The sequence below is a fragment of the Spea bombifrons genome, chromosome 3 (genome assembly GCF_027358695.1).
Source record: "Spea bombifrons isolate aSpeBom1 chromosome 3, aSpeBom1.2.pri, whole genome shotgun sequence".
NCBI lineage: Eukaryota > Metazoa > Chordata > Amphibia > Anura > Pelobatidae > Spea > Spea bombifrons.
This window is the reverse complement of record NC_071089.1, coordinates 68,417,276-68,430,910: the sequence shown is the minus strand read 5'-3', so window position 1 is coordinate 68,430,910 and position 13,635 is coordinate 68,417,276. Positions and strand designations below refer to the sequence as shown.

The following is a 13,635-nucleotide window of genomic DNA, read 5'->3' as shown; positions in this document are numbered from 1 at the left end:
ACCGATGCTGCTGGCTGCCCGGAGATGTCTGCAGAGCCAGTGCCATGCAACTAAAAAAAATATTAAAGAAAAGTGAACGTACCATTTTATATGAGGTGTTACCAAAATCAGGAAGAATACCTAAATATATCTATATATTTTATCATGGGCACTAGCTATGCATATTTTTTGGTAGAACTGTGTTATTTTAATAATATTTTCTTTCCCATTTTTCCTAATCATGGTTAATCTATATACATAAAGGTTTTTTATAGCCTTACTTGTCCTGAAAAAAATAATATATAATTTGTGTGGTTTAACTAAATGAGAAAGGAGGAAAGTATGCTTGAAAACAAGATGGCAAAACTGCAGAAGCCCCTTTGTCCTTTAAAGGTACATTTGGTTTATCTTGCTCCTACACCTACCACTGTTATACGACTTTTTTTGTGACTAGCATAGTAAAATGTAGGCTTTAGAAAAATTTATAAATAGATCCACCTTAAATAACTAGCAATGATAGGAATGATATATACATTGCCTTAAATGAACTGTTTGCTGTTAAAGCCAAATACCATGACACTAAACTCTCCCACAGTATTACTGAATCTATGACTTTATGACATATCTACATGATAATAAAACAGCATTTTAGCAGCCAGGGTAGAAGTAACATAAGGCTTTCAGTTTACATTTACCTGAACAGAAAACAACCACCATTTCTCATTTAACAAATATATATTTCATCAGGATAAATGATAGCATGTCATAATCCAACCTTTGGAAGAGCTGTGCATGTGTTATACATACGTTATATATGTTCTAAAAGTACAGATATGCCACATACCCCCAGATATGCCACATACCCCCAGATATGCCACTCTGTCCTCCCCACATATGCTACATACCCCCAGATATGCCACTCTGCCCTCCCACATATGCCTTATATCCCCTATATGCCTTATACCCCCTGATATGCCACTGTGCCCCCCCAAATATGGCACTGTGCCCCCCTGATATGCCTTATACCCCTATATTCCACCGTGCCCCCCCAAATATGCCTTATAACCCCCATATACCACTATGCCCTTGATATGCCCCCCAGACTTACCCCCCATTCTCCAGACTCCTTGGTGTCTAGTAGGGGCAGTCGGTAAGCGTCTGCACGGTGCGCGTAGACAACCTCTGCTTCTGGCCGGCACTTTCGCTGTAGCTTCTATGACTGAGCACCGGAAGGTCATGTGACTTCGGTGCGCCATCATAGAAGCCCCAGTGGAAGTGCCGGCAGTAGCGGAGGCCGGCAGTAGCCACCGGCTTCCAGAGAGAATGATCTGGGTCCCCTGCAGCTTTGCGGCGGATCCGCCTCTCTGGCAGCCGCCAAACATTGCGCAATGCGCGCAGACCACCTCTGCTGTGCTGCCCGATACTTCTGCCAGGACTTCTATGGTGGAGCACTGGAAGGTCACGTCACGTGGTGCTCCATCATAGAAGCCCTGGCGGAAGTGGAGGGCAGTAGCGGAGGACAGACACCCCCACCAGCTGCCAGAGAGAATGATCCAGGTCTCCTGCAGAGCTGCGGAGGATCTGGATCTTAGTGTTTGCTCTGAAAAAACGTCATTTTATAATCATAAAATCAATTCAACTAATCGATAATGAAATTCGTTGGCAACGATTAGTTGTTGCAGTCCTAAATTAATTCAGAGATATTTTTGAAGGCTGAATTAAATAATGGCTCAGGTTACATGCTTCCACTTTAATACAAAAGGTAGAGATCCATCTAGATGTATGAAATGTCCGACAGACATTTTACTGGCATTAATGTTTGGTTTGCAAGCCCCTGACAAAGCTGGCGTTTATGCCTGGTGAAAAGTGGGTCGGGTATTTTACATGGCTACATGAATCTCTACCTCTTGAATCACGGTGTTTTTCAGAGGCAGGAACATTATTGAATAGAAGTTGGTAGTCAGCCTCTATTTATTAGGGACTCCTGGATGTAATTGGTTTCTAGTTGAGTAGAGAGTCTAGTGAGAGTAGCCTCAGAGTAAGCTAGGCTCCCATTTATGGATAGATTAGTAAAAAGTAGGGAGATGGGAATTTTTATGATTATTAATAATAAAAGTAAAGTTGTATTTTTTAGTCTTACTCTCTTGTGATAGAGGTCAAGCAAGATACCGATGCTAGTAGAGCATAAGTTATGGTAGCTAGTAGACAGACACATTGCCTGCATCACAAGTGCCCAAGAGAAGCTCTACTTATAAGGACTCGCAAGTTCTTGCAGATGTGTTTGGCAGAACACATCTACTGCTGCCTGTGTCCTCTTGATACTCACTGCCAGTTCACTCCTACAGGTATAACCAGACCTAGGAACTTTTAAGCTCTGGCTACCCAGAATCCCCCCTTGCGGGATGTGACCAGGACTACCCACTGATGTCAGTATATGGTCCTATGGATATTTCAGGCCTTCTCACTGATGACACATCTCCATTCAGCGGGGAACCCCACTCCCACGACCCAAAGGAGTCAGGTCTCACCCGGAGAACCAGAGCTTCTCCCAGAGTCTCTGAGAGAAACCCAGGTATGGGAATAACAACTGCTGCTCCTTTTTGAACCATTAAAAATGATTGAGGTTTTATAATCCTACAGATTTTACAGTTCCTTTCTTACATGCCACAAAAGGATTTGACCCAGTTACCCTAAACATTAATTGAAATCACCAGCATGTCCACCAAATACCCTCAGCAGATATGTCATTTTATTCTTTCCTCCTAAACACATTAAAACAACACAAAAACATTTCAAAGAAGAGTTTTCAGTTTTTATAGCAACAGCCTTCTTCTGTGTCACATGACAATTAAGTGTTCTCTGCAAAATTCGGAAAGAGATAAAACTGTAGAGAGTTGGCTGAGCCATCTTTAAAGGTTTACTGACTAGAAGAAAATGATCATAGGTGCTAGCAACTCAGATCTCTGAAACGCATGCAACGTTTAGCATAGCTATGATTTTTTTTTTCAAAACTAACAGTTTAAAAGTAAGTAAGCAGTCTGTTCTTTTTTTTCTATATTTATCCTAAATTGAAACAGTAAAGAAACATCCAGGGGTAAAGGGACATTCCATGTAATACAGTATAAAGATTATACATTTGTTACTTTTGTTTGGAATTGTGCACTTAATTTCACAACACTTCCCTGTATTTTGTTTTCAAAGTGTATTTCTGGCATCAGACCAAGTGAATGTTACATGCTTTGCACCACAGACGTTAATCAAAGCGGCCTGTCAGAAGGTGGCTGATGATTGGTGGTGTCCTAGTCCAACGGACGTATGACTTTAGGTTGGAATTTTCAAAAAACTGTACTAGAATATATTATAATAATAATACATAATCCACATTATTACTACATCAGTACATACAGTGTCATACAGATGTCACTCTTGTGAAATATAAGTATTTTTTTTTTAAATGGTCAAAAAAATTAAGTATGAGTAACATTTTGACCCAAAAGACAAGCGAGTACCCAGAACGTGTTCCAGATCACTCATCATGGCGTACTGTACTAAACATTTTAGCCTAATGTATATTACTCTATATAGTTTAAGGTAAAAATTAATGTGTTCTTAGGAGCATATTGTGGAATCTTACACTCATTAATCCTACCAACAGAGATTGCAATCTGCTTCTTGTTTCCATCTCCAAACTTTCCAAACTCATCATAGAGACAAACAGGGCCCTTTAAGTATTTCAGTTCCTGGGTATCTGGGCCTTTTGCGCTTTGAAAAGGAAATCCTGCAATTTTCCAGTACATTTGGTACTATTCATAGTGTACTAACATTCTCAATCCAAATTATGGAACACTTTTAATACATTCACTCTAGAGGCGTATATTTGAACTGATTCCCATGGAACATACTGAAATACAGCTGCTCTTTTATTTAAAAAAAAAAGACTGACCAGCTGCACACAGATACAAATGCAAATCTTAATGTCATATATATACATGTATATATATATATATATATATATATATATATATATATATTTATCTAGTGGCTGTGATCTCAGTTCCAGGACAAGGAAGCTATAAAAAGATTTGTAGTCAGAATGCAGAGATAACACCTTCCTGTTTTAAAGGCTAATGCCTGAAGTATTTTTCTGGCTGTAACCCAAACACAAAACAGCAGATTTAAGATTATACCAGAATTAAACTGAGGTTTTGCTTAAAGGGCAAAACTAACTCAGTGCAGAAATTAACCCCGTGTGTGCAAATGGAATGTGCCTTAGCAGCTTTCAGCCGCAGAACACACATATATTATTTTCTGTCATCAACAATGTAAAATGACAATTATTTCCCAATACATGCTAAGCTATTCACGACACCATTCTCATGCATGCACAGTATGTGTCTCCATATTTTCCGTCACAGAAGATGATGTCATATATCTAGCTTTCCACATGCACAAACACAATAACATTCAGTCCTGTGTACCAGAAGCATAAATAATATGGCATAAATGTTATGCATGGACAAAAAAAAAATGTAAAGAGTTTTATCTATAATGCACGACACACGCACAAGTGATGATTTTAAGCAAAGCAGTATTGTGTGCCCACCAGGTATCAATTTCAATTCAACTGCCATCAGAGATGCCAAGTTTAATGGGAACTCCAGCACTAGTACCAGATATAATCATGAAAGTTGATATGCAGTAGTGGCAAGGATGATCATCAAATCTTACAATGATATAAAGGAGGTACACATTTAGTAATTCAGGATCATTCACATCATCAGCAAAGTAGGCAGCACTTACAGCATTGCTCTCACTGGTCTTCAATATGTATGGATAGCCCAGGCAGCACACTCTGCTTGACCCCACAAGGGGAGGATATGCCAGGAATTGATCACAGAACACAGAAGGATATGAAATGGGACAAGGAACCTGCTAATGCTAATACAATCGCTCACCTCTGTAAGCATCAGATGAAGGAGGCAGGGGATCTGGGAATACAACTGATCATGCAGTCTTTTCCATTTGAAGATTGCAGCCCTGTCTGTATCCTTCGAGGAGTCTGCAGAAGGTGGTGCAGCTGCTGGTGAGGGGTTGGCCTGTATGCAGAGAGAGGGACATGTATGCGGTTCAGGATCTACTGGATGGATGCAGGGTTCAGTGGTGATACAGTGTCTGTGTGTGTGTGTGTGAATGCATTGTATTGTCTGGGAGGGAGAGAGCTCCTCCTCCTTGTGTTGCTCAGCTGTCGCTGCTGTAGATGCTGCTGGTGTTAGCTCTGTCCCCGGTATGTCACATGAGCATCAGCAGCAGCAGGCAGCTCGCTGTTTATAGTGATCCTTCACCTGCTGGAGAAACGCAGGAGGACTGCGAACCCCTAGGAGGGGCATATAATATTTGTGAATGAACCCCCACTCCCTATAAAAGATGCCAGGTTCCTGAACAACCAATACAGAAAGGAATCTTTGTCTTTCATTGGTCTTATATGACAGGTCTCCATAGGCATATGGGCAAGCCACAGAAAAAAGAAAAAAATAATAATAATATACATATATATATATATATATCGTATTGGCGTGAATATAGGCCTCACCCGATTATAGGACAATTTTTTAAGATATATATTTTTAAAGAAAAAATAAGCATTGGTGGAATGGTAAAACAGTATTTTACCCAATACACAGGGTAGTAGAAGTATTATTAAACACTCATCTACAGACACCAAGCAAGCCAGAAGGCTTGTTTTTCCCTCAGAAATCTCATGGTGCTGCCAGGAATACATGTATTTTATCATTTTTGGTACCTATTATGCAGTTAGTCAGCATATGTTACATATAAACAGAAATTTGGAAAACCAACAGCCATTTAATGGTCCCCCTTTAATTCAAAATGCACCTTACTTATAGATATTCCCATCTGCTCCCCTGATTTGCCACTCTGCTCCCCATATATGTCACTCTGCCTCCCCAGATATGCTTTATGCACCCCTAGAAATGCCACTCTTCCCCCTGATATGCCACTCTGCCCCCCAGATGTGCCACTCTGCCCCCCAGATGTGCCACTCTGCCTCCTCAGATATGCTTTATGCCCCTTAGAAATGCCAATCTGCCCCCCAGATATGCCTTATGCCCCCTAGAAATCCCACTCTACCCCCTGAAATGCCACTTTATCCCCCTGAAGTTCCACTCTGCTCCCTAGAAATGCCATCCCCCCCAGACTTACCAATGCACCCCCAGACTCCCTGGTGACTAGCGGGGCCAGCCGGTGGATGAATGCTCCCCTGCCGGCACTTATGCAGGGGCTTTTATGACAGAGAAGTCCCGGCGGAAGTGCTGGCAGTGGAGGTTGTCTGTGCGCATCGCTGCAGCCGGCGAACGTCTGCGCGATGCGCTTAGACAACCTCCGCTGCTGGCACTTCCGCCGGGACTTATATGGTGGAGCACCGTAAGGTTATGTCACACTCCACCATAGAAGCCCCGGTGGAAGTGCTGGCAGCGGAGGTTGTCTAAGCACATCGTGCAGACATCCTCCGGCAGCCGGAGAGTATGATCCACGTCCCCTGCAGTGCTGCTAAATGAAAAAAAAAAAAAAAAAAAACACCAGCCCGGCGATACGAATTGCGCATCCCTGTGGGGGGAAAAAAGTGCCGCCTATATTCGGGCAAATACGGTATATTGGACAATGCTATGCTTCCTTGTGGGAACAGTTTGGGGAAGGCCATTTTCTATTCTAGTATGACTATGCCCCAATGCACAAAACAAGGTCCATAAAGACATGGTTGGATTAGTTTGTTTCGGAAGAACTTGAACTTGACCGGTCCACACAAAGCCCTGACCTTAACCCCATCAAGCAAACTGGAATGGAGATTGCGAGCCAGGCCTTCTCGTCCAACATCAGTGGCTGACTTCACAAATGCTCTACTGGATGAATGGGCAAAAAAACTCAACGGAATACTCCAAAATCTTGTGGAAAGCCTTCCCAGAAGAGTGGAAGATGTTATAGCAGCAAAGGGGTGACCAACTACATATTAATGTCTATGTATTAGAATGAATTATCATAAAAGTCCCTGTGGATGTAATGGTTAGGTGTCCAAATACTTTTGTCCATATAGTGTATATTCCACTGCCTCTGGAATGTAGCATGGAATCTGGATTATACAATCACATATAGGCATTTTCAAAATTCATACAAAAGAGCAACATTTTAAGACCCTGGTTTTTAATTGTGTTACAGTAGGTGGCAGCTACCAAACAAGAATAATAAAAGTGGACAATGCATGTTTGTCTGCTAAAATCAATCACCGCTTGCTGATTAAGTGACAGGCATGCCCTTGAGACACCTGCTATTGACCCTTCTACCAATTAGAGCATTCAATCTAAGACTTAAAATCCCCACTAACTTCTACTAAACCCTGATCAACACTACTGACAAACACATGTATGCATTTCTAAGTACATATAACTGGGGGAAAAGGGGAGTGAAAGTGAAGCAAGTCATTGGGAAACTGTAAAGCATGGAAACTAGTTGACTAAAACTGAAAATGATTATAGAGTGGCCAATAGGAGGGAATAAAGGCAGGTGGTGTAAAAAGTGTTACATTGGTAACGTCTCTGCCTCTTTGATTAGACAATAGTTGAAGTTGATACTTTTCATTGGACCAACATAGAAAGGGATGTAGGGTAATTTAACCTTTTGGGCCTCACATTATCATGTTGGTCCAATAAAGGGTATCACCTTTTACTACTGCTATATCTATTTTGCTTATTACTGTTGTGGCTCAAAAAAAAGCCTGGGCTGTGTTATGTACAGGGCTGGATTAAGAGCATCATGGGCCTGGTGCTGAGGATTTTGGTGGGCCTTTTTTAATGAAAATAAATAAAATAGACAGAATAGACAGAATCTTAACTCTTCAGCACCCATGTGTACTGGAAAAAGGTGACATCAGTGCTAGGCAGACAGTATAAAATAGAATCTTATGTGATGGGATTGGGACACAAAAAAAGTCATCATACATGCGTTGCCTGATGCCACAATTTAGTCCGATAAATCCTTTTTAATAAAATATCCAGATTGAAATAGATTTCATAACACTAAACCTTTACTTTTCCTCTCACTGATTTCTGGGCCTAGAAAGTTTTATCCTCTGAAGCGACAGGCTCTGCTATACCAACACACAAACACACACACCAGGACAGGCTTTGCCACACCGACACCTGCATCCGGATGGGCTAAGCCAACAATATATTTTGTGTTTTTGCCCCTTGTGCAAAACCACCCAGCCAGCCCCCCCTTAGTATCAAATCAGCCCTGGCATCCAGATTGCATCCACAGGACCTGCCTAGCACCCAGATTTGAAGCATAGGACTTGTCATATTTGCTCCCAAACAGCCTCCATATGGCATATTTGCCCCCAAACAGCCTACCTGTGACATATTTGACCCTAAAACACCCTGTCTGTGGCATCTGTGCCCCCCAAACAGCCTGCCTGTGGCCTATTTTGCCCCCAAAACACCCTGTCAGTGGCATCTTTGCCCCCAAACAGCCTTCCTATAGCCTATTTTGCCCCCAAAACAGCCTGCCTGTGGCATCTTTGCCCCCCAAACAGCCTGCTTGTGCCATGCCCCCACACATCCATGCTATCACACACATATTCATATACTCATTCACAGATACTCATTAATTCCCTCATTCTGATATTCATTCACTCTCACATACTCAGTCATACAGCCTCCCCACACCCTTACATGAACTGCAGATGTGTGGCATCCATGTGCACCCTCCTAAAATTGCCAAAACTTGCAGCCACATAGCCAGGGCCTGAATCAACGTAGGGGATGATGGAGCTGCAGCTCCAGGCTCCTACCTGAAAGTAGGCCCAGAAGTTAACTGCTTCTGCAAGGTGCACAATTTGACCTGTAGACCTTGCTGTCATGAACAATAGCCTGCCTTCCACACGCTTTTGACATGCGTGTGGAACATACTGGTAATTTTTTTCCACATCTCCAGGAGGATTTTGTAGACTCACAATTATAAATCCTGATCAAAGTAAAAAAAAAAAAACACAGAACACTGAAAAAAGTACCTTTAAGTCTGTTCATGATTTCTGAACTTGCTTGTCCAATCATCCTGAAAAGGGAAGCCAGTAATGTTCTTAATCATGTAAATTATTAATAATAACCTACTAATTTACACTAAACAAAACATTCATGGTAACAAAATGATTATGGCTACTTGATAAATATGTTGATGTACATTTGGCTTAAACCCTTACACACAATATCTCAAAAACAAGTAAATGTTTTGAAAAATGCTTAGTATTAGAGTCTCCGGTAAAGAACAGTGTGTTCCTGTTATTTCTAGGTTAATTGATTGTACCCTTTTGAACATGTTGATCACTGCTCATTTACTGTGTTTTGACAATGTGTGTGTATTAGAGGACTGCAATATGTGTATATTAGAGGACTGCAAAAAACTTGCAGGTGGTTTTTGGGTGTTGCGGGCGGGAGCAGCGGTCAGACAATGTCCCTGCTGGTCCCAGTAATCCCGTGCACTCCCGCAAGGCTGCCTTCACGTTGCTCGCACACAATGTCTCTTCTCTTGTTTCGCCCAGGAACCCAGCGGAGTCATGTGAATTGATGTCACTTCACGTGACTCCTCTGGGTTCCTGGCAGGACAAGAGAAGAGACGGTGTATGCAAGCAACGTAAAGGCAGCCTTGCGGGAGTGCACGGGAAATCTGCAGCTCAGGTAAGGGGGTGGGCCGCATTGGACACCTATGTTGCGGAAGCGGAACACACATGTTGCAGAAGCGGGCAGCAATGGTCAGAAATTCAGCTGGAGCAGGTGGGAGCGGGCGGGAGCGGGATTAAAACAAACAGTCCCGTGCAGAGCTCTAGTGTGTATCTCTCTCTCTGTCTATCAATCCATATCAGATTATAAGCATATGTAAAGTATAGACTGTATTAAACATGTTTGCAGGCTTTAAATTGTTTTGGTAATGGTGCAGGTGTATGGAAATAAAGTAACTTGAGAAGATAAGTTAATTGCACTTGGTTGTTTTGTGTAAAGTCATTAGTTAACTTACTACCCTTCTATTTTGGGCAGAATGCTATGTGACACAGTATTGCCTTTCTTTATTTGTCCTCTCCTTTCTTAATGCCAGGTGATTCTGTGGTGGGAATGCAAGATCCATTCCTACAGACCTTCACTTAAGTGCTCCCTTTCTGTGTGCACGGATGCAATGCTGAGTGCTGGGATATGACATTATATCTCGATGGTCAGCATCAATAGCCAGCGCACAGACCTTGCACTTCCTTCATTTTGGGACAGTCAAATTGATCTCCCTAACCAATCCTCCTCACCTTTGCTTCACTTTCCAGTTGTGGGGAACCCAGAATTTCCTCCTTGTCAGACGGTAGGTAATTTTAAATACTTCATTCTGAATTGGCTTTTATTTCAAGCATAATTGTACTTGGGAGCTATGTTTTGTTTACTTTCTTGCTTGTATCCAATTTGTATTGAAAATAAAAATAATCATTCAGTGAAAAAATGGCTCTACAGAGCCTTACCCTCCAACATCCACTTATATGTTTTGCATATAACATTACACGCAGCTTATGTGAGAGTTTGATTTGCCTCTGATCCTTGGTGTGGCTCATGTATTTCTTTTACTCGCTCCTGCATCACAATGTGAAAAAGTTATGAACAAACCTCAAAGAAAACATTCTCAAAAAAAGAACATAGCTAATTATCACGGTAACTCCCTGAGGCTAAGAAAATATGGAGGTAGATTTGGGCACTGATGGATCCCTGGTGTCATGGCCCTCATAGATCCTCTTCCCCTGACAAAGGACCTGGCCTTGCTCCCTTCCCCAGACCGTTTTGCAGCATTCCCCTCAACCACAGCATTTTGTTCATTTTAGGCACGGGCGCACGCTATCTCCTAGCACATTATTCACTCTTGAATGGAACAAGCGGGTGCATGTTGCTCGGTGATATCACGTATGAGTGCATGGAATATCACATAAGGGGTGTGACCTATCACTTTAAAAGGCAGCACTTGACTTTGTTTAGTGCTCAGTTGTTTTGCTTCCTGCGAACACCTGTGCTGATATTTCTCTTCGTTTATAAGAGCTACCTTGTTGCTGAACCCTGCTTGTTACCATCCCTGTATATCTGCCTCCCCTGACCTTGGCTTACCTATTTGACTACTCTGATTTTCTGGCATCCTGACCCTGGCTATTCTTAACGCTGACCTGTCCTCCGTACCCTGACTTTGGCATCCCTACAGACCGTTCTCTCTGCTGCACTGGTCCTTTGGAGGTGTCCTCTCATTGCCCTCTCAGCTGATAACCATCATCCTGCATACCGAACTCCTCCATCAGTATCCTTATCCTAGCACCTGGGGAGACTCTTTGCCCGCCTGCCCTTTCCCCTATGTCTATGTCTAAGTGACCCTGTGCTCATTGCGGGGGCACAGGTTAACCGGAAAATCCAGCCTGGTCTGCCATAACCAGACTCCAATGGACTAGCCAGCTATGGGGGGTCTTAATGGCTGGAAACTCTCCATGCGCTTGACTGGGTCCTAGGAACCGCGGCGATGCCCGTCTACAATTGGACCTGATTTTCTATGGACACCTTTTCTCCCACCACATCGCTCTTTTGGGGTTACACTATCCTCGTAGTTGGCAACATGCGAGGGTGGATAGAGAGAGGGAGCTCATTTAGGGACCCTGGTTTTATTACCTGTCTTTAGGACCGGGTTTTACCCAGCCGCGACTATGGAACTCTGACCGGCTACCAAGCGGACTATTCCCGGGATGTATCCGACGCTGTCCCTCAGGGTCCCGAAGCAGATTCAAGTTACTTTTTGGAACATAACATCCTCCGTGTCACCTTTCACTGGCAGATCCGCCCTGGGATGTCCGCTGCAACCATAGATCTGATGCATACCCCACTCTCTCAGGTTAGGGGACTCTCGGTGTTGCCTGCTCTCAGGCCGTCCCGCGCTACTTCCCATCGGGGGCCGCGCTCCTTACTGCCCTCTGTCACCATAACGTCGGTCCCCCCCCCCGCAAGGGATCTACTGCAGGGGTCCTGGGGACACTCTTGTCCTGTCCCCTGTGATACAGGCCGGCTAGACCGGCTAAGTGTGTGCATGCACCATGATAACTGCTTACGAGCACCAAACACACGGAGACTGCGACATCATGCTAGGGGGATGGGGCCTCACTCAATCGTTCACTGATTACCAGTTACTACTCGCTTCCAACCCTGGCACACGACTGTAACCCAACACCTAAGACGATGTTCTGCCTACGACTTTTCTGCACTATAAATGAATGCTACTTTCCTACTACTTTGCTCTCAACCTTGTTAAAGAAACCTACTTCACCTCCCTTATCTCCTTCCTGTCTCACAACCCTAAACGACTCTTTTAATACTTTTGAATTCCCTGCTTTAACCGCTCACTACTACCCCTTCCACTAACCTTAATGCATCTGAATTTGCCACATACGTCAATAATAAAATTCAAACTATCAGAGATGACATATCTGCACAGTCACCACCCTGCCCTCACCCTCCCTCTGACTTTGCACCCCCTACCCACTGACCTCTTCTCCCTTCACTACATTAACTCATTTCTCTGCTGTCACTGAAGAGGATGTACATGCTCTTCTTTCCTCTTATCCAACCACGTGCCCCCTTAACCCGATCCCTTCCCATCTCACCCAGTCTCTTTCATCTACCCTTGTCCCTACTCTAGCTCATATCTTCAACCTCTCCCTCACTACTGGATCTGTCCCATCCTCCTTCAAGTATGCTACCATTACTCTGATCTTGAAAAAGTCCTCCCTTGACCCGACTAATCTCTCCAATTACCGTCCCATATCTCTACTTCCTTTCACCTCCAAGCTTCTTGAAAGAATTGTTTATACACAATTAACTAAGTTTCTGGATTCCAACTCCCTGCTTGACCCTCTTCAATCTGGTTTTCTCCCTCAACACTCTACTGAGACTGCCCTTACTAAAGTTACTAATTACTTACTCACTGCAAAATCCAAGGGCCACTACTCCATGCTAATCCCACTGGACCTTTCTGCTGCTTTTGACACTGTGGACCACCCTCGTCCTCCTTCAAATGCTTCATGATTTCAGCCTCCATGACTGTCACGTTCTACCCAGGCCGCGGAGCTGCATATCTCTGTCTTGCTACAGTTTTTCTGTTTTGCTACAATCCATTCCTGGATTTCCTTATGCTCTGTTCTGATCTTCCATTCCTTGTTTCTAGTTCTGCTCTTTGCTTCAGCTCTGTTTCCTTTATAAGGTGTGCCCCACCCATTATGTTTGTCTTAGTCTGCAGTCTAAAGGTATGTCTCTTTGATATGTGTTTAGATTTCGTGTTTGGTTTGTTTAGTACCTCCGTAGGCAGGGTTTAGCGTTAGGACCCAACGTATATTGGAGAACGTTGGTATAGTGGTGGGCTAAGCATACTATGGCCATATGATGTGAATCTACAATAGTTATCATATAGTCCTAGGCTTGTTCCTGTAACCTGTATCCCTGGTAGAGGGGTATCCTGTCTTGTATCCCTGGTAGAGGGGTGTCCTGTCCTGTTCATGTCAGATCTTGAGTATGTTTCTTCAACACTCCCAGCCTG

At 43.3% G+C, this 13,635-nt stretch overlaps 1 protein-coding gene across 1 annotated transcript in view; it reads right to left on the bottom strand.

Moving 5' to 3' along the window:
• KLHL32 (kelch like family member 32) overlaps nucleotides 1–5,160 on the bottom strand; it is a 73,289-nt gene extending 68,129 nt beyond the window's left edge. The window contains exon 1 of the mRNA XM_053458455.1: nucleotides 4,935–5,160. Within this exon, the coding sequence (XP_053314430.1) occupies nucleotides 4,935–4,946 (12 nt within the window). The 5' untranslated portion in view covers nucleotides 4,947–5,160. The remainder of the gene's footprint in view (nucleotides 1–4,934) is intronic.
• Nucleotides 5,161–13,635: the final 8,475 nt, after the last annotated feature.